This window comes from Canis lupus, chromosome 6 (genome assembly GCF_048164855.1).
Source record: "Canis lupus baileyi chromosome 6, mCanLup2.hap1, whole genome shotgun sequence".
Lineage (NCBI taxonomy): Eukaryota > Metazoa > Chordata > Mammalia > Carnivora > Canidae > Canis > Canis lupus.
In genome coordinates, this window is record NC_132843.1 from 56,874,375 (window position 1) to 56,895,838 (window position 21,464).

Below are 21,464 nucleotides of genomic sequence, written 5' to 3' on the forward strand. Positions count from 1 at the left end.
TTATTTTACTTAAGTGCTACGTAAAGAATTTAAGGGAAGTTCTTTGAAACTAATTTGTTCATTTGTTACTGTGCGCTGGGTCTGCTCTGCAACTCTGTGTGGGTGGCACTTTGCATTATAGGAAAGATTAGACTTTTTGCAGGTATAGTATATTGGAGTGGGGGTGTGAGGGAATACCAGATAAGGAATCTAAACACATTGCTGGCTCTTCCTGAGTCAGTTATTCACTGAATAACTTTAGTGACATCATTAAATTCGTTTATTCCTGATACACGAGACATTTAAATAGAATTACAATAGACATTCAAATCTGTTAATTCTCAGTTTGAAATTTAGTGCCACCATTTTCTGTTGATAAATTGAGTGTGAGATGCACATCTTTGCATCTTTGGTATTTTTTCTCATTTATTTGAATAATTACAGACTTGACTACTTTTACTATCTTATCCTTTCTCTTTAGCTTTCTTCATCAATTTGTTATATGTACCTTATCTCAGATTTCTTTCTTTGACATTACTAGTCTGAGATCTCTCCCTCTTGTGGCAGGAAGTGGGAGAGGCTGATTCCAGCAGGTGTGGGACTGGTAGTGAGTTATCTATCTGAGATGGTAATACACTCATAAAGTTTGAGAGTTGAGCAGATGAACTGAAGGGCATCACCAAGATGGGCATGGGCCATCCAGTAAGGCTGGCCTAGGATGAGTTTGAAGAACCTGAGTACAAAGCCAAGAATAGACAGAACTGTCAAGAAAGCAAATGAAAATAAGTGTAAAGAGGGCAGTCTGGAGATGGAAGAAGGTAGGGAGCAGGTGGGGGGCAGTGAGGTAGTGGGGAGTCGAGTAGATGCTTATATGCAACTGGGCTTTTACGTGTTCTGCAAGCTCTTAGGTGCTTGAGCCAGCTCCATTTTAAATGATCAGCCTTGGAAAGGAGGTTACCAGTCAATCTATTCTTTTTTTAAAAAAATCTATTCTTAATTATTAAATTATAAATGCCTCCTCCTTAATTATAAAATAATGGAAGATGGCGTATTTCAAATAGGACCCATTTTGTTCTTGGTGATATTTAAGAGGCTATTAGAAAGTTTTTCTTCTTCTTCCTTTTTGTAGAGAACATACTGCAGTATTTCAAAAAATATACTGTTAACAGATAAGTGATTTTAAAACAGAGAATTAAGTCTTACTTTTATTTATTTATTTTTTTAAGTCTTACTTTTAGATTAAAGTTAGTTTTTAACTCAGCTACCATTTTAATAAAATAGGCAATTTCAGTAAATATAAAAATATACATATGTATATGTAAATTGTAGTTATCATGACTTGGCATTTTATGCTAGGTTTAGGCAATTTTAGGTAAATAGAAGAAATCAAAGAAATTCCTGCTGAGCACAGTTATAGTTGGCATATTCCTATTGGAAAATAATGTGTTCTCATTTCAGAGCAAAGACAACAAAGCTGACATTGGTATTTAATGAGCTAAAGGAATAATGCCTCCTTTAAGCACAAGACCATTCAGGGCCTGGGGAAGCTCTTGAACACGTTTATTCAAGTGCTGACCATACAGACTATACTGCTTCTCCACTATTATGTGCAGACTGTAAGCCTTGTAGTGGTGACACCTGCTCTCAGGCCCCATTGTCTTATATACAGTGAAATACTTACATATTAGACTTTAAGTTCTTGATGTTTGGCTAGATGTATCAACTTTCATTCATAGGAAAGGAAGAAAGAAAAACCATATGTAAATATAAAACAAACGGGAATGCAATTCTTTGCTTAATTTATCTAGCCTGGCTAATTTCATTTCAAACATCTTTCCCATTTACTTGCAGTTTTTATCTTATCTAAATGTAATAGTTATAGGGGGACATGTGGAAGTGTCTTCTATCTGCCATGGTGATTTCCTTGTCATTTTCTTGATTGTGCTTTCAGTCCTGTTATTAGTAAATTTTGAGTATTGCCCTCTTGGACAAATCAACTTGCCAATCAGATGTTTTCTTAAAGGTGTATTTTATGTTAATGTAACTTTGGGCACATGTCAGCATTGTTTAGAAACCTTTGTTTGAGAACTTTAATGATTGGATTTTGCAATACTGATTACTTATAGCCAAGTAAGTTACTACTTCCATCAACACTTACATTTTGTTTCCATGTGAAATGGAAGATATTTTTTAATTTAACACTCCCCTCCTCAATGTATTTTATGTACTAAAGTCCAGACTAAAACAATGACTTCTGGGCTTCGGTTTGTGTCCTTCCAAATGGACTTCCAAAGTGTCTATCCATTTGTCCATTGATCTACCTCCAGAGAACTAACCTGTCTAATGATGAGAGCCGCCACACTCCCCAAGTCAAATTTATTTGTTTCTGAAGGAACTACTGAGTCATAGCATATTGCTAAATAATTTGAGTTTTATTTATTTTCTTATGGCTTTTACACTGTTTTACTATGTGTTAGCATTTTCCCTCTCTTCTTTTAGAAATCCATAGATACTGCACTTGCTTTCTTTTTGACCTTTCTTTTTACTAATTCAGATATTAAATAAAAGAGATACTTACAATCCCCTAGTGTAATAAAGGTCTTTTTAAAAATTAAGCTCCTATTTTTTTTTAAAGATTTTATTTATTTATTCATAGAGACACAGAGAGAGGCAGAGACACAGGTAGAGGGAGAAGCAGGCACCACGCAGAGAGCCTGATGTGGGACTCGATCCAGGGTCTCCAGGATCACGCCCTGGGCTGCAGGTGGCACTAAACCGCTGCGCCACGGGGGCTGCCCTTAAGCTCCTATTTTAATTCCATTTATAACTAACTTCTTCATTTGAGCATCAGTTATTCATTTATTTACTCAATATTTATTTAAATAATCTGCAACCACCGTGACCAAGAGCTGTTGGGTAGTGGAAATGCCAAGATGAATATGTTGTAGTTGAGTCAAGGACTTCACAAATAAATTAGGAAAGACAGGTATGCAAATAATTGCCACAGATTGGTTGTTACTGTGTGGTCAATGAAGAAACAGGACAGGGTGCAAAGACAGAGGAGGCAGGTAATGATAGGGATGACTTGGAAGAGAAATTGACATTTGAGTCTTGATTAGCAAGGGGGTCACCTGGCTGGCTCAGTCAGAAGAGCATCTGACTTGCTCTAGGGGTCATGAATTCAAGCTCTACATTGGGTGTAGAGATTACTTAAATTAAACTTAAAAAGATTAGCAAGGGAAGACAAGGAATATTTTAGGCAATGAGAACAGCATATGTGAGAACCAGAAAATACAAAATACAGCATGTTGGGGGAGAAGCTTCATGAGAACAGTGAGCTTAAGGTGTCAAGGTGACAGATGTAATTGGAAAGGCAGGAGAGGTCTCGATTGTCTGAAGGGTGTCTTATGGTTAAGGTTGTGTGCTAACCTTTGAATCTGTGGGCCAGAGGCTACCTTCAAACAGTTATGTAGTTAAATGTGGTGTTTTAAGAAGAAAATTTTGAAGACCATGAGAGATCAAGGGAAAAGTGAAGAGACAAGTAATAAATATAGAGAGTAGTTAGACTATGAGGATGGTCCAGAAGAGAAATCATGAAGGCTTTTTGAACCAAGTCTGTGACAGTTGAGATGGAAAGGGCATGGGAGATGCTGACAGCATTTCCCAGGTGCCATCAGGGAGACATGGGAACAATTAGATGTGCTCAGTGATAAATGCTAAGTCATTGCTATTCTCATTGCTATTCTCTCCTTTATTTCTCTCTCTCTCTTGTCTTCTTAACAACTTTCCAGTCCTGTCCTCTCTTTAATTTTAAGGAAAGGAGCTGCATATAAAATGTTTTTTGTAGAGAAGGCAGCTTATTAGACCATACATATTCTCACTTACTGCTCATTCAGTGATAACCACTGTGTCCCTGCAGTTGAGTAGTGCTAACAGATCAACTTGCACCTGGTTCAGCCTAAAGCACTAGGGTTCGTACTCCATTAATAATTAGCCTCGCAGAGAAAGGGTCCAAACCAATTGATCTTTTAGCCCAATTTAGTGCCTCAAAATTAGCAACTTTGAGGGAGGATTCATACGTCAGGGGGCATTTCACTTCCTCTGTGGTGTGTCTTTCCCTGATTTGGTAAAGAATATTATCTCTGGCAATTTTGTATCAATGAGTTCTATAAAAGAGGCCGTAATAAGCCACATGTACTTGGAAAGTTATACAAATAAAACGAAGAGCTATTTTTCCTTTATGATGCATCTCAAATTTAAGCATTGTTCTGTGTCCATGGCAACCACAACGGTCCAGGCTTTCCTCTTCTCACATTTGGCTCACTGCAAGCACTTTATGACTCGTCTACCTTCAGTCTCTTCTCTTAAACTCTCTTGCGTTCTGCTTCCAGAATTCATCTTTCTAAAGATTGTCTTCATTGTATTATTCACCTGTCTATTCACTCTGGCATTCTGCTTTCATCATAATCTGACCTCAGATGTACCTAGTGGGCACATTTTTATATACTGTCATGTGGATCCCCTAATGTCCCAGTCATGGGTCTTGTTTCTGCTATAAGTCCATAATGCCATTTAGGATAGAGACCATATTCACTAGTTTTATATTCCACTAGCACCAAGCACACTCTGAGCTCATGATGTATATATAGAGAATTGAATATTTTGTCTTTCACCTTTTGCCCCTGGACTTGTTTAGTCCTCTTTCTTCCTACTTGGTTTAAGGGGTGTTTCTGCTTTTCTGTGTTAATTTCTTTCTCCTTCCTAAAGTAGTTGACAGTTTTATAGCATATATTATACAAAGTCTTCAGGACTTTAAAACCAATATTATGATATCTTTGTTTTTAAATATAGAAACCTCTCTCTATCAAAAACCACAATGACTCAGCTACTTGCATGTCTAAAATGGTTTCTGCAATTTTAGGTGGCTAGTCTTTATGATAGTTATAGATTCATAGTAGCCCTTTTAGAAGCATAACATTTAGTATTAATCATAGCATTCATTATTACAGTTAACCAGGTAGACCTTTTTGTACAAAAATGTGTATAAGACATAAGTTCAGGGGGGAGAAAAGTTGACACTCATGAATGGTATATTCTACAATGCTTTTAAATGTTTTAATACCACTATGATATTTTTATTCAGTGTCTTTTTTTTATAAAATTGAGATAAAATAACTGCCTTGTCATAAGAACATAGAATAACCAGAGACTATAAGGTAAACTCACTTACCATCTGCTGCATGAAAGTAACTAAATTCATTCCTCAGCAAACCCACAAGTTGCTGTGTTATGTTATGGCCTTGTAGGGTCTCTCAGGGAGAGCTAAAATGATAAATATTGAATCTATAAATGTCAAAGGATCACTTTCATTGCCTTCTGGTTGCTATAGAAAAGAGAGATTCAGAAGGCTCTGTAGAGTAATAACCTTTTAAAGTAAAAATGAATGAATGAATGAATGAATGAATGAATGAATGAATGAAAGAAAGAAAGAAAGAGAAAGAAAGAAAGAAAGAAAGAAAGAAAGAAAGAAAGAAAGAAAGAAAGAAAGAAAGAAAGAAAGAAAGAAGCTGAATCCGGAAACTTATTTTACACTTATGTTTTTCTCTAATAACTTGTTAGGAAAGATTATTTAAAACTCTCCCTCCTCAGGGTGCCTGGATGGCTCAGTCAGTTAAATGTCTGCCTTCAGACCCATGATCCCAGGGTCCTGGAATTGAGTCCTGCATTGGGCTCCCTGCTCCCTCTGCTTCTCCTTCTTCCTCTGTCACTCCCCTTGCTCATGCTCGCTCACTCTCTCTAATAAATAAAAACTTTAAAAAAGAAAAAAACTCTCCCTCCTCTCCCCCATGAGCCTTGCCCTGATACTTTCTAATAGGAGAAAGAGGTAACAAATGAGAAAGAAGTAAACAGTTCCAAGTAGTAATAATGAATGTCATGAAAGAAAGAATACAAGAAAGTCTGATGTGTTAGTGCTCTCCTTTAGATAAAATGATAAGAGAAGTCCTCTGTGAGCAAAATAACATTTGAGTTGAATGATGTAGTGGACTTAGCCTTATGAAGCTCAGAGGCAACAGCAAGTACAAAGGCCCTCAAGCAGGAGAAGTTTTGTATGTTCAGAACAGAGGAGGGGCCAGTATGAGCAGAGCACCATGAGTGAGTGAGCAAGTAGTGAAGAAGGAGATGCAGTCAGGGAGCTAGGCAGGGCCCAGGTCAGTAGAGACATGGAAAAGGTAGTGAAATGTTAGCATTTGGGTTTAAGGGGAACCCAATATAAGTTTTAGCAGGGAGAAATTGTATCTGATTTGTGGTTTTAAGACATTTGGATTGATTAATCCTGGCGTATGGAATGTAAGTTGAAAAGAAGCAAGAATGGGGACGAGTCAGATGCTGTTTTAGAAGGCCAAGCAGGACATGATGATAGCTTGGATTAAGGTGGTGACAGTGAAGATGGAAAAAGAAGACAGATTCAGATAATTTTGTATATAGAGCTGACAGGACTTGTAGATAAATTAGACTTGAAAAGCTGAGGGACACCTGGGTGGCTCAGCGATTGAGTATCTGCCTTTGGCTCAGGGCCTGATCCCGGATTCCCAGATCGAGTCCTACATTGGGCTCCTTGCATGGAGCCTGCTTCTCCCTCTGCCTGTGTCTCTGCCTTTCCTTCTGTGTCTCTCATGAATAAATAAGTAAAATCTTAAAAAAAAAAAAAAAAAAAAAAAAGACTTGGAAGGCTGAGAGAAAGTGGGAAATCAAGGATGTTGTAGAAATCAAGCAGACTGGTTTTGCAAAAGAGACACTGGCTGGCTCTGTCAGAAGACCATGCAACTCTTGGTCTCACGATTGTGAGTTTGAGCCTGATGTTGGGTGTAGAGATTACTTAAAATAAAAACTTAAAAAAAACTGACTTGCAAAACATGAACAAATCATTTCTTTTAGCACTGACCTCATTACAACATATTATAGAAATGGAATAAGACTGTGCATGGAAGTACATGGCACAATGCCTGGCCTTCACAACAGGCACTTGTGAAATTTTTATTCTTGCCTCCACTTTAGCACATTTTTATTAGAAATTTATATTGTCATGTTACTAATTATTTAGGTCACCAAATTTCAAGCAAATGACTAGAAAGTCCATCAGTGAATATTATATGAGATTCAATCATTCATCAACTCAGTAATTATTTCCTGAACTCTTTCTATATGTAGTCACTCTATTGGGTGCTGGAAACATGTTGGTGAATGAAGCAAATGTAAAATGTTTTCTTAAGGAGCATTCTGTCTGGTGGGGTCAGTTATTTCCCTGATAATATATATGACTCATTATTAAATCACACTTGGCATAATTGAGAAGAATATCATGACATAATATGAGAACATCTCTTCATGGCTTTCAATATTTTCCCTAGTTTACCTCATTCATTCCCATACTTCACCAATGATTTCTAAAACCATCTGTTGGCTCCATATCCATCTTTCCTATGGCCTATGGAACATCTCCAACAGGTTGCCACATATTTCTTACCAACTCCATTCATCCTCCACCCAATCTGACCCAGTGCTTTTTCTCTCAGTTATTCTCTGTACTATCATCCCAGTTTACCAACCTAGAAATGTCATAGTCATTAATAATGTTAGCAACTTCTTAAGATTACTGTTTTAAACACCTCATTTCCTTAAGGAAAATTAAACTCAAAGAGGTTAACTTTCCTGAAGTCACACAGTTACTAGACATCGAATGTTGGCTTTAAATCCAGGTCTTGGGCAGCGGTTTAGCACTGTCTGCAGCCCGGGGTGTGATCCTAGAGACCGGGGATCGAGTCCCATGTCGGGCTCCCTGCATGGAGCCTGCTTCTCCCTCTGCCTGTGTCTCTGCCTCTCTCTGTCTCTCTGTCTCTGTCTCTCTCTGTGTCTCATGAATAAATAAAATAAAATAAAATCTTTAAAATAAATAAATAAATCCAGGTCTGTTTAACATCTCAGTTTTTGGGATCCCTGGGTGGCGCAGCGGTTTGGCGCCTGCCTTTGGCCCAGGGCGCGATCCTGGAGACCCGGGATCGAATCCCACGTCGGGCTCCCGGTGCATGGAGCCTGCTTCTCCCTCTGCCTGTGTCTCTGCCTCTCTCCCTCTCTCTTGGTGACTATCATAAATAAATAAAAATTAAAAAAAAAATCTCAGTTTTTGTTTTCTCTAACATTTTGAAGGTTTGTTAACATTTTCAAAGAAAAAAATGATGGACAAAAAACATTCCAGAGGGATCCCTGGGTGGCGCAGCGGTTTGGCGCCTGCCTTTGGCCCAGGGCGTGATCCTGGAGACCCTGGATCGAATCCCACGTCGGGCTCCCGGTGCATGGAGCCTGCTTCTCCCTCTGCCTGTGTCTCTGCCTCTCTCTCTCTCTCTCTCTCTCTGTGACTATCATAAATAAAAAATAAATAAATAAATAAATAAAAAACATTCCAGAAAGAGGGAAGAGCATCTTAAAAGGCTCAGAAATAATAAAGCACCAATATCTCTGATCAGAGAAATGCTTGTCTGTCATTCTCCTACACATATTTTGTCTATTTTGAATGCTGAATCATTTTGATAAATAATTATGGGGTACCTATTATGTGTTAAGTAACTGCCTCTGCTGGATTTTTAGGACACAAAGAAGAACAGTGCATGATACCTATCTCTAACTGCCTTAGCAGGGGAGAGGGACCCTAACCCCTGATTTTCATGCAACTCATTCAGGTATAAGCCTGCAAGTGCTGTGAGAGAGACAGCAGAGGTGGAAAAATGGGGGAGCAAATAGTGGGCCAGGTGTTCCAACTGTGGATTGAAGGGTGGTTCCTGCAGGAAGTGATATCAGTTGAATTTTGACAGATTAATAAAGGGCAAGTGAATTAGATGGGGAAACACTATTTAAGAAAAGGAAAAAGCATGTCATACTAAGGGCTGATCTCAAATCAAAAGAGATGGGAGTTGAGGAGAGGGGATAGTTTTGAGAGACAGTGAGAAGGTTGAATCCACTAGACTTGAATGATGGGTTAGAGGTAGAGGGGGGTAAAAAGGAGGACTTTGGGATGACACCCAGGTGCCAAACTGGTCAGGAGGGGAACCCATTAGCTAGGATAGGAAATGTAAGAGGAGGATCTGTGCTGGGGAAGAAATGGTGACTTTACTGAGATGAGGTTACAGGTTAGGCTACACATAACCTATTTCCTGAACTCTTTGTATATGTAGTCATACATATGTTTGGAGGTAGATATACACGTTGGGAACTCTGGAGAGAGGGCTGATCCCGTGGCTGTGTTGTTCAGTAGTGTTTAACAAGAGGGTGTGGATAGGGTCACCAGGTCCACCCTGTAACACCTGTTACTCCTTGGGCATAAGTTTTTACTCTGTTTTTGTTTCTGTCATTTCTTTTAGCACCCACAACACACTAGTCCCTCAGTATATTCATAGTGACATGACTGTGCAAATCCTGTTGTTTGCACTGGACTAATTTGGTTAGTCTCTAGGATATAACCTATTTAAGTCTACTTCCTTCACTATTTAATAAATTAGATTTTAAACATTTGGTAGTTATCAAAAAACTATAGTTGCAGTTACCACTTACTAGCAATATGATATTGGGCAAGTCACTTAACTCTTCTAAGCTCAGGTGCCTCCAATGTGAAAAAGTCATAATTGGTTAAGATTAAATGCAGTAATGCATACTCTTAGGACTTACATGGTTCATAGCCTTTATAGATACTAAATGAATAATAACCACTATTATTCATACTTAGAGTGACTCACATATCTACCAGAGTTTGTGATGTATAAGTTGCTTTGTTAGGCCCTGCTTAGAACAAATATGAGTATGAGATAGGTAAAGGAGCCTACCAAGCAGGAAAGCCCCCTGTATATGTGTTCTTCTGCCATCATGTAGGACAACCTGTAGCAATACTGAGTATATAGGAATTGAACTCCCAGGGGAGTTCACCCCCAGTGAAAATAGAGGAAAAATCACCTCCATTCTCACCATTTTGCAACCTCTGAAATTCTACTGAATCCATTTAAAGTTGTGAGGGAAGGGGGAGGGGCAAAGAACTAGTATGGCTATATGGCTATTACCATTATTATTGCAGAACATGGACTTGTCTAAGCAAAAAAAAAAAAACAAAACAAAAAAACACAAACAAACATGAATGTCCCCATCTTGATATATTCATTTTATGGAAATAAATTCACTTGCTAATACATGGGCTGACTCATATAACTACTCTGCTGAAAATATTATTTTTCAAAGTGACAGCTATTAAACTACACTTAGCATTCTATGTAACGTGAAGATGCCAGAGATAGCAAATTTAATAGAGCACTGGAGGTAGACCATGGGAAGAAGGTAGAGGCAATTCATAACTTATCAAGATGAATAAAGCACCTCATTATTTTTAACAACCATGACAAACAATACAAACATACACTCATACACACACATAAAAACAAAAAGTAAAATGCTGATCCAGCATGAGAGAATTGAGGAACAATCTTGATTTTATAGATCATTATTCTAATCTGATCAGTTTAACATAAACAGGCCCTGCTAATATTTATTTACACTTCTGCTTACCTTGAAAATAAATGTAAGCCTTATATCAACTGCCCAGGGAAAGGAATGAATGAACTGAGACAGCATTCCATTTTCAAGCCTACATCACTAACATGGCTTTGAGAAAGCTACTCTTAAGTAGACAGTGGCTGAGCTGCCAAGGATATAGCCTCTCTAACTGATTGAAGAAGAGAGTGCTCCTTGGTTAAAAATTGAGAAGGCAGATGTGCTTTATTATCATAAATGTGTGTTCAGAAGATATTATTCTCAAGGCAGGCTTTTGGATGCCCCTCTCAACTCAAATCTATGAATCTTAGATTCTTTCATACCACATAGCAGGCACAGGCTCCAGATCAATTTCATATGAAGTAAAATGGTAAAGTACAGTTTTCCTAATAAGACAGTTTTTTGTTTTTAAATGGGCTACATTAATTGAGAGACAACAAGTTACAGTGCCAGAAATGCAAGGTTCCCTGCTGTGCAACTGGGCCCTGGGATCTTGGCTTCCAGGCTCTGCCTCAAGCAAGTTTTATGATCCTAAACAGGCACTTATCTGCTGCCTCAATCTTACCATCAATAGGATAAACGTGTTAGACTTTGATGCTTTCTAGGGTCTAACAAAGCCACATTATTTTATGATTTTGCTGTCATACCTAGAGTATCCAGAAACCAGCTTATAGGAGGTCCAGTTAGCAGCAGGGATGGTTAGCTTGGAGAAAAGGTAATTAAGACTGCCTTCAAATATTTTAATTAATGTCACATAAAAAAATAGACTTATTCTATGTTGTTATAAACTGTATAACCCAATCCAATGACTGGAAGTTTTGCATTTCTGGCTTACTGTAAGTAGTATTCTCTAAAAAATAAATGTCCAATAATAAAATAGGCAACCTTTATAATTGTCAAGAAAGATAAGGAAGTAGAGGTAAAATGACCATTTCTTGCAGACTGTAGAAGTTCCTGCATTAATAAAGGTTTATGCTAGAATCTAGCTATACAAGAATGTGTGATAAGGTCGTAGTGATGCTACCATGACTGTGCAGCATGTTATTAAATTATTGTTGGTGGGACAAAGTTATCTCTTCTATTAAAAAAAAACAACCCTCCTTTAAGATGGTTATGCCTTAAGTCTTAATGAGAGGTCAGACCATTCTTAAACAGTAGATTAGTCTATAACATTTTACAGGAATCTTTTTTTTCCCTTTGAATTCCTATAAATTTGTTACCTGACCATCCACCACGATGTTAGTTAATTAAGTATTTTATTTTATACTCCAATTCTTCAGTGTATGATTCCAGCTATAAAATAATGAGACTCATTTCCCTGTGATATAACTTGTATGCTCAGTCTTACTATATTTCATTTTAGCCTCTTCTTCAAATAATGTGAATAATATATAAAGTTAAAAGCAGCATCTGGTGTATCTTTCTACCTCCAGAAGCATGTAGCAGAATGCAAGCAGAATAAAGACTTGAATGGTAGTGTGTGTGTTGTATAGGTTACATGTATGCCAAGATACAGTACTACTTACTGTGTCATCTTTATTTGACCTATTTGTTGGATCTTAGGAACTTGTCAAATTATTGAGGATTCATCTTTTAAAAAGTTATCTATCCAGGGGCACCTGAATGGCCCCATTGGTTAAGCATCTGCCTTGGGCTCAGGTCCTGATCCCAGAGTCTTTGGATCTAGCCCACATCCAGTTCTACATTGGGCTCCCTGCTCAGTGGGAAGCCTGCTTCTCCCTCTCCCTCTGCCCTGCCCTCTTGCTTGTGCTCTCTCTCATGCACTCTCTCTCTCAAATAAAATCTTAAAAAAAATCAAAATAAAAAAATAAAAAGTCTATTCAACAAAAAAGAAATAACTAGATAATTCAGTTTTTGCCCTTTTACCTTTCCAAGTTTAGAAGAGTATAGGTCCTTTCCTACTTATTACTACGTGTTTAAATCTTCAAGATTAGGGGCAGTTGGACTCACTGGAATTTCTTTTATTGGTATTTGGTCAATCCTCTTTCTAATGTGAATGCATTCAGAGTCATTTTTGTCTCTCTAAAGCCTAAGCCAGGTGAACACAATGCATTTTACAATTGCTTTCCTCTTCTATATGACTTACTGAAAAGACTAGCATCCACCCTATGCACTAAATTACTAAGTTTTTAGAGCAACTTGGCTAAGTACATGACATTATTATTTTATAGAGATTCAAAGAATATTAAGTAATTTACCCATGTCCTACAAGTAAAAGTGACTAAAAGATAATGTAAAAAGCAGTGTCCTGTTTTGCTCCTAAAGGTATGTTTAATTCTCATTATTCTTGGATTTAGGTCCAGGCCAGTCCCACTAGCATAAGCCTACTTTTGTCTGCATCCATTGTGAATAACAAAGATGTAACTAGATCATAATACGGTGTTGTTCCTCCTTTTATGATGTCTGCATCCTGCTTTGTCTTTGTTTGAATGTTTCTCCAGTTTTAAATTCTTGCAGATTGGAGAATGTTTCCTTCTTCACCTTTGTAATCCCTGGAATAAGTAATTGTTTCTTTGCACTCAGTGTTCTTAATTACAGTGCAATAAATTAAATCAGATATGCTTTTCAGTTTACAATGGGAGTCTATTTATGTCTTGTGCATGTCCAGCAATCATGACACAGTGGAGTGGCTCAGGGAGAGCACTCAAGCACCAGGTTCTAATTAGGACTATGCCACCGTCCACCTGATTCCAGCACTCCAGAGAGCAAGTCTTCTATTTTTTTAGACCATGGCTTAAGGACCATTTGCCTAGTCCTCTTTACTTTTTTCTCACTCTGCTTCATTGCATGATTCATCCAAATTTCCCATCTTATCTTCAACCTGCTGTTGAACTTCCTTTACAGATTAAAAAAAAAATCTTCATGATAGTGTAAGGAATTTGAGAAATCATGTGTCTTTAACTGGTTAATTTAGAAGAGGTTTTTTTTTTTCTATCCTTAGTTTCATCTTTGGACTACTTTATAACTCAAAATTTTATTTATCAGAAGTGTACTGTACTGAATCTCATCAACAGTAAATAAATTACTTTATCTATGGGGAGTTGGGGATGGAGAAGAAAAAATGCTCACCAAGATGAGTCACTCTTCTAGGGCTTCAAAAATGCCTGGCATCCATTGTTCTATTTCACCAAGTTGTTCTATACAAGAGTTATTTTACCTGATATTGATCAATGGCTTATTCTCCAAGACAACCTGAAAAAATTATGGAAATTTTGAAAGCAAGGATGATACTTTAGGGGACGGGGGCTGGGGCTGTTTATAAAGGGTACTTTATTCTCCATAGTATGATATGCCGAGACGGGTTGGGCTTAGGCTAATGTCCCCATATAGACAGAAGTGAATAGGTAGGTTTCTGAGAAATCTGGTTCACCTTGATGTGGGAAGGAAGAGGAGAGGATGGGGATGGGCATTACAACCTGCGTATGTTCGTTCCTATGTGTATACTGGCCTGGAGTGCAGGGAGATGAGACAGGTCTCAGTATCTCCTGCCATTTCTAGGCAGGAGATACTTTCTGGGCCTGGAGGGCTTTCTATACCATATTTCCCACTGGGAATTATTTACCTTCAGCCTTTGCCCTTTTCACCAGCTCAACACATGTTCTCGGTCCATGGGGACAGAGTTATAGTTGCTCCATGCTTTTGTTCCCATTTCATCTTCATCCTTGCTCTTAACTGCCAGTCTGGCCTATGAAGCCCTAGGACCTGGATCCAATTCTGCATGTCAGCAGCTACATCTTCTCCATCCCCCACTTGGCCAGCTCTGCCTCTTCTGGTTTGGCATCTTGGTTCGGGGGCTGGTAGGAGTAGACAGCTGGGCCTGCTCCCACTTCTTCCTTCCTCCTGTTCCTCCTCTGGCTCTAATCCCCATGCCTTCTGCAGGACTCTGGTGTGGCTCCAGTTCCTCAGACTGGCTGGAAGGTGCGCTCGGGACCCATGCTACCTCCCCATAAAGCCACAGCTGCCCTCCCAGCAGGGGCCACTCAGAGCCTGGGCTGAACCCATACCTTGACTTCCTCAAGGATAATGCATTTTTGAGGGGGAAGATGATGGAGGGATTAGGAAAACTGAAATACAGAACCACTTACTAATTTATAATGGCTTTTACATAGCATTTCTTAAATGTACCTATGTTTTAAGTTGGTTTATTCATTAAATATCATTAAAATATCACACTTTGGTTATTATATTTGATAGAGCTTCTTTTGTGAGCCAAACTATAGTTCTGAAGTCTTTTGATTAATTTTGACTTCTTACCTGGATGCATTTGGGCAAGAAATTCTTTGTTTCTGGTTTATGTAATAAAAAATAGATGCTTTTACCAGAGTTCTTTGAAACCAAATCAGTTGCATGGAAACATTTCCCCTATCTTTAAATATATATATATATATATGCAAAAAAAAGTCCTATAAGCAAAGGACTCACTGAATTCTCCCTTCCTTTGCAAGTAAAAACGTCCCCTTGTTCTTAAACAGGAAGCTTCCATGGCAGTGCTTTTCACACTTACATAGCAGTAGCACAGTCTTTTCAAACAGAATTTCATGCAGAACTCCAGTATGTAAACAAGATAAAAATGGAGCTGTTCCCTTCGAGTCTTTGTGTGTGTGTGTGTGTGTGTGTGTGTGTGTGTAGGGGTAGGCTATGAAAGGCCCAGAACCTCTGGCCTCAACCTTATAGTCTCCCCCTTCTAGCTGAACCAGCCCCTCCCTGGGTAGCCCATCAGATATTTCCTCATTTCTTCCAAAACCTTAGGGATCTGAAATATATATCATATTCTCATATTCTTATGGTTTTGATCGTCTTACATTAAAATCTCTATTTTTTTTTAAGAAATTATATTTGGAGGGGCACCTGGGTGGCTCAGTTGGTTAAGTGTCTGACTCTTGATTTTGACTCAAGTCATAATCTCAGAGTTGTGAGATAGGCCCCAGGACGGGACAGTGGTAAGTAAGCATGGGGCCTGCTTTAGATTCTCTCTCTCCTTCTCCCCCTCCCCCCAGCATACACAGGCTCTTTCTCTTTCTAAAAAAAAATGGAAAAGAAAGAAAGAATGAAAGAAAGAGAAAAAAAGAAGGAAGGAAGGAAGGAAGGAAGGAAGGAAGGAAGGAAGGAAGGAAGGAAGGAAGGAAGGAAGGAAGGAAGGAAAAGAAAGAGAAAGAACGAAGAAGAAAAATTATTTTTGGAAAAAATCATGTTTGAAGAAATAAGCTTTACAACAATATATAAATATCTTATTTAAGATTTTGTTAATACTCGAAATGTTTAACAAAAAAATGTTTTATTGAATTTTGGAAAGAGGAACTCAATATTCTGTTAAAGCAGGAAATATTTATTTCCCTTTAACCCCAATTCTGTATCAATCTATTTCTTTAACAAAGATCACAGAGATATGCTGATAAATATGTTTCTATTTCTATTCTTGCAGAGATCTATAACTCTTAATTGTCAGAGCAACAGACTAAGCCTCAGAAGGAGCTAGGTCTGGCTCTCTTAGTCCTGTTACTCCATATCATGCTACAACTCACATGGAGAAACTGATCTGGTACTTACTAAAGAATTGCAGCACCAAGATTCTGAATATAATTAGTTATTTGTTAGCTAAAGTTTAGAAACTGTTCCTAAAGGTGATCTTGTCTTTTTGCCCTCATTTGGCTGTAAATGATTATTCACTCCAAGGAAGTTAATGTAGCATGGACTAAGACTGTAAAATTTTAAACCATGGATATCCCTCAGTTACATTATTAGTAGGGAAGGATTAATTTGACCAGAGAGTATTAAAATAATGTTTTGAACTATTAACTGAGTGTAGCTTAAGAAAGTTATTACTGCTTTGAGAATCTCAACTTTAGTGATTCCTTAGATGTACACTGTCATTATATTGTAGGTTTTTGTTTTATCATACTGTATGTTTATAAAAATCCTACTTTTAATTATGGCTTCCCAGAATGCTGAAATACTTCACATTCTAGCATTGCAAAAAGTCATTATTATTGCATAAACACTGCAACTTGAGGGTGTGTCGTTTCTTGGAAGCTCTGTCTTTGCTCTCTGTTCATCCTGTATCATGTCACCCTAAACCTCTCTTCTGTAGAGATTTCAGTAATGTAACAAGGATTGGAGCATCCCACTTTAAATACGCAGGATAAAATCAGACTTTTATCTGTTACGGTTATTAGAAAGCAAGAGTGAAGAAAGGTCAGCCTTTTAGCTGGCAGGCTGTCGGGTTTTTCTGTGAGCATTACATGTTAAGAGAAGCTAGTTCATCTGTCTTTGGTTTTAGGATTCAACAGCATAAGCTGTCAGACTAACGCTGAAGGTGGGCCAGGAGGGGAAGCACATCTGTCCAACGACTCGCCATTGGTTTCCTATTACAGCATTCTCCCCCGAGACACGCTCTGCATGCTCATTCACCTACCTCCTCCTCTGCCCTCCCCTTCCTTCCCTACCCCTTCATTACTGATTCACAGCAAGAGGCGGCAGCGGCAGCAGCAGTGGCGGCGGCAGCAGCGCTGCTTGTCACGAATCAAGGATTGCAATGAGCTCATCCTTTTCTCCTTGCAGCTTCACAACTGCCCTGGCTTCCTGGCTACTGCTGCTGCTGTCTGCTTACACGCAGACACACACTCACGCGCACACACACACATACACACACACGCACGCACGCACACACACACACTCTCTCTTACACGCTAGACCCTTCTAAGCTGCTTGTACATTTTAACACATGTATCTGAACTCTCCTGCATCACTCTTGGCCATTTTCTTGCATTCGATTGCTTTTGCCGTTTTTTTATTTAGATCAGGATTTGATTTCATTTTCCAGTCTACTTTGGGGCTCTTGCACAGTGGATAATTTAGCCAAAATGTTCTTCCTGTGGAGACGTTAGCTGACAATTCCCACCACAGACTGGCTTGTGCGTGCTCCTGGGGAAACCTAAGCCTGGCTCCCCTCCCACTGCAGTTCTCAAAATTGTGGATAAGAGATCCAGCTTTCTCATTCTGGATACCTACTTACTGCTCATGGAAGAAGGGGTGCCCTGCCCAGCCCCAGCTGCTAAGCTCACACCTCCTGTCAAAAAGTCCCAGGACATGCACGACGAGAGAAGCAAGCTGGTGAATGAGTATGCATGTCGAGTGCTGGAACTTCTGGGGATGGGGCATCGTCTGTTTGTGCCTCGGCTTCTGGCGGTGAGACTGTTTTTCATTGAACTTCATTTGTAGGGAATCTGCCACCCTCTGTGAGAATTCCTGTATCCCTAAAAGAGGCTTGCAGTCTCCTGTTTTCTTCTCCTCTTCCCCACACTACCAGGAAGGAAGTGCTGAGTGGCCACTGCCCTGGGGCTCTAGCTGAGCCAGGTCCATGCCACTCCTTAATTGGCCAGAGGAGATATGGCTCTTCTCTAAGAGCCCAGGGCCACATTAGGGGCATTATCTCTGTGGCAGGGAAAAAAATTTTTTTTTCTGGCTGCCTAGACTCAGCAATAAAGCAGAATGCCCAAGTGCTTGATTTAGACATTCTGTTATTACGTCTCCAAAGGGTTAAATTTCACAACAGGCATCATTGCTACTTATCTAGACTACTGTGGTTTGCGTTCTAACCTCACCATTGGATTGCCAACTTGATTTTTTTTTTTTTTTTTGGATGGGGAATTTTACCCCCTAAAATTCCTTGGGTAGGAAATTGAAAATCTCTCCCCTGGAATGTTTTAACTATGTATCTATGAAGCAGCTTAAAGCTGTTGGGTTTGTGCCCTGAATCTGGGAAGTCTGCCTTGCTTGTTTTTTTGATTTCCTGAACAAGAGGAAAATCACTCTTCCTCACTTCCTACCAAGGGTTAAAATTAAATACCCACAATCACTGGTGCAGGGTTTCTTTTTAGTGGTTTGAGAACTATACCTAGCAACTGTTCTATAACGTAATTGGCCTACAGTAGTCCTATACTATTATTTGGTAATTGAACAAGAATAATAAGCTTTGTCTATTTTATACAATGGAGTTTAATACCATTCCAGACTGGTTTTCATTATGGTTATGTCATATTTGAGTCTTTTCAGAAGTACAATGTTAACTGGATTTAACACTTTTCTCTTACATATCTCTCTCTTCAGTCTAGCCATCTCTGGTTATATTATCTTTGCAGTTACCAATTCAGTACTCATGTATTCGCATGCAAATATCATCCCCCTTGTATAGTCACAACAACATTTTTAGGTAGCTGTATGCATGAGGGATTTTTCGCCATGAAAAAAAGTCTGTTTATTGTTACAAGATGAAGTTAGAAGCAATGACCAGTGTACAATTATTGGGGAGTGTTTTTGAGAAATACAGTTTCTTTGTCATTTAAGAAAGAAAAAGAGTTCAATACATATGTTTTAATGCCCACAGTGCTCACTTGAATTTTGTTTCCCTGAGTCACATTTTTCTTAATAAAAGAGAAAACTGAAGGTTTATGTTTCTAGTAGAAATCTAGTAGGATTTTTTTTCTTTTAAGTGAAATAAAAAGCATTTTATTCAGGAGCTTTGACACTATTAAGTGCTAAAATATATTTCAACAAATTATCTACATCTCTTTGAAGAGTCATTTTTAGGCCTAATATATTTTCCTTTTCTTAGAGACTACTTAACTTTTGTGACTCCAGGGCTTCCACTGTAACTTTCCAGTACTCTGGTACTGCGTTTCTTTGGCACTTTATATTTTCAGTGCTTTGAAGGAAAACATGAACTGATAACTGTCTCTCATACTTAAATATGCATTAGGGTTGAATTTAAACTGCCTATAGTTTAAAACAAATTATCAGGAATAAAATTCACAAGGAGTTGGGCTCATAAGCTTCAGATCTTTTGGAGGTCATGTGTATCTGTATGTTGCAACCATATAAAGTTGACTTGGTTGCCCAATTAGGTATCCAAGGTATCCCTCAGGTTGTTTGGGGCTCTCACATTCAGAGTTTAGGTAATGGTGCCATTTGTATTACGTGTAAAAGTATATACTGAGGTGTCTAGAGGGTCATTTGGCAATCTCTGACTCTGTCTTACAGTATCGTATTTATAAGATTATTGATAGAACTAGGGTGCTCTACAATTTGGGAAATCACATACCCTTTAATTAGCAATATGGCTGTGAAGTGAGATCACCTATTCAGTGAGTTACTGCTTAAAGTTTAGCATGTGTACCAGGAAGAAGTACAGTTGTTCAACCTTGTGTTATTGGACTGGCTAATGATGTGAGATCGATGGCTGATCTGCACTGGGTGGTCCTAGGAGGAATCCTGCCACATATGATATTGCAACCTTCCCATTACCATTCAAAAGGGCAGGCACTGAAGTTTTGGTTTTCAGATATGTTTTAAACATGAATACATGTACGTTATTAAACCCATGTAAATATGTTATTTTACTTTAAAGATCTTGGTAGTTTTTTTTTTCATGTAAGTTAACTTTCTTAATGAACTGATCAAATAAATGAAGATTTACCAAGACAGTGTTGTAGATTCGGACTTTGAGACTTATTCATTGTCCCCTGATTCACAGAAGGACCATGAAACTACTAGAACACCAAGCACATTTGAAAAACATTTTTTAAGTTTTTATTTAAATTAGACATTTGAAATTTTTGCTTCTTGTCCTTCAAAGGTACACCTAGTAAAGAATAATTTTCCTTTAACAAATCAAGTACAAGTACTTCGTTTTAGGTATTACCATAAGGCATAAATTCTATGTGCAGACTCACCAAACATACGTTTCTTTGGTGAAATTAAAATACCAAAGCAAGAGATACAGGTATCCTAGATACCAGCTCAGTAATGTTTCCCTCTTCTAAAGTCTGTGCTTCCAAATGATTCTCAGATTTCCAAAAATATGTCTCTACTAAGAGAAATCCTGTTAGACACTATAAAGAAAGAAAAAGCCATTTGTGGTAGAAATAGTGAAGGTGAGAAAGAGAACCATTCCTAGATTTAAAAATAATAATAATAATTCCTTAAGATAATCAAACCTAGAATTTGCTGCTTATCAGAGGCCCTTGAAGAAAGATTGATCATTCAAGAGTCGTGAGAGGTTCAGAATAGAAGCATCTAGAGCTAACACCCAAATGTTAGAGCTGTTCCTTTCCACCCACCCTGCCTCTTTAAAAAAAAAAAATCACTTTAAAATGTGATACTCTTGCACTGAATTTTTCAGTGGGAAAAACACACTCAAAATGGTATCCGCAATGACACATAGCCAGAGTCCATACTCTGTAAGTGTGTGAGATTTTAGGAAAAAGGGAAAACTTTTATTCTACTTATGTTCAAAATCTCCCTTTTCTCCATTTAGATTTTATTTGCTATTATATGGTGTGGAAAGTTATTATCAGATCATTATATATTAATGTCAGTGTTGGCTATAGTTTCGGTACTGATACTGTGGGCTCTGTGCACAGTAAATCCAAAGGAGGATTGATATTAAAGTGAAAAATAAGTATACCTCCCATTCTTACTACTGTCTTAACTGCTATAAGGATTGCTCATTGAAGAGAGGTTGCAACTCTTCAAATTTAAAGACCTCAAAATAGGAAGTTGCCATGCATAACTCTGATGCCCTTCAAAATATAAAAATCTATTTTTATATTAAAATAAGTCCTAAATCTACTTTCTAATTTACAACTTATTAATTGTGACTTTTTAATACTGGATGTGCTTGAAGTGGAGCTTTCATGAATTTACAGAACAAATTTATGTTGGTGTCTATTATGTGCCTGGCAATTGGCTTAATTCATTTTAGTGGGGAAGTGAGAAGGATACCTAAATTAACATCCTACTTTTAAAAAATTCTACTTACCTTTTCCTTCTGGATATTTCTCTTTACCTATTTGAAAGGAAGCAGAAGGAGGACTGGTTGA

General features: G+C 38.2%; 1 protein-coding gene across 9 annotated transcripts in view; it reads left to right on the forward strand.

Moving 5' to 3' along the window:
- RABGAP1L (RAB GTPase activating protein 1 like) overlaps positions 1 to 21,464 on the forward strand; it is a 728,064-nt gene that overhangs the window by 548,320 nt on the left and 158,280 nt on the right. The window contains exon 1 of one of the 9 annotated variants that reach the window (XM_072830705.1): positions 17,035 to 17,772. The exons of 7 other annotated variants lie outside the window; for them this stretch is intronic. In XM_072830705.1, coding sequence (XP_072686806.1) covers positions 17,605 to 17,772 — 168 coding nt within the window. In that variant the 5' untranslated portion in view covers positions 17,035 to 17,604. Of the gene's footprint in view, positions 1 to 17,034; positions 17,773 to 21,464 lie in introns of those variants that run through there. One more of the 9 variants, XM_072830700.1, reaches the window with a different exon arrangement.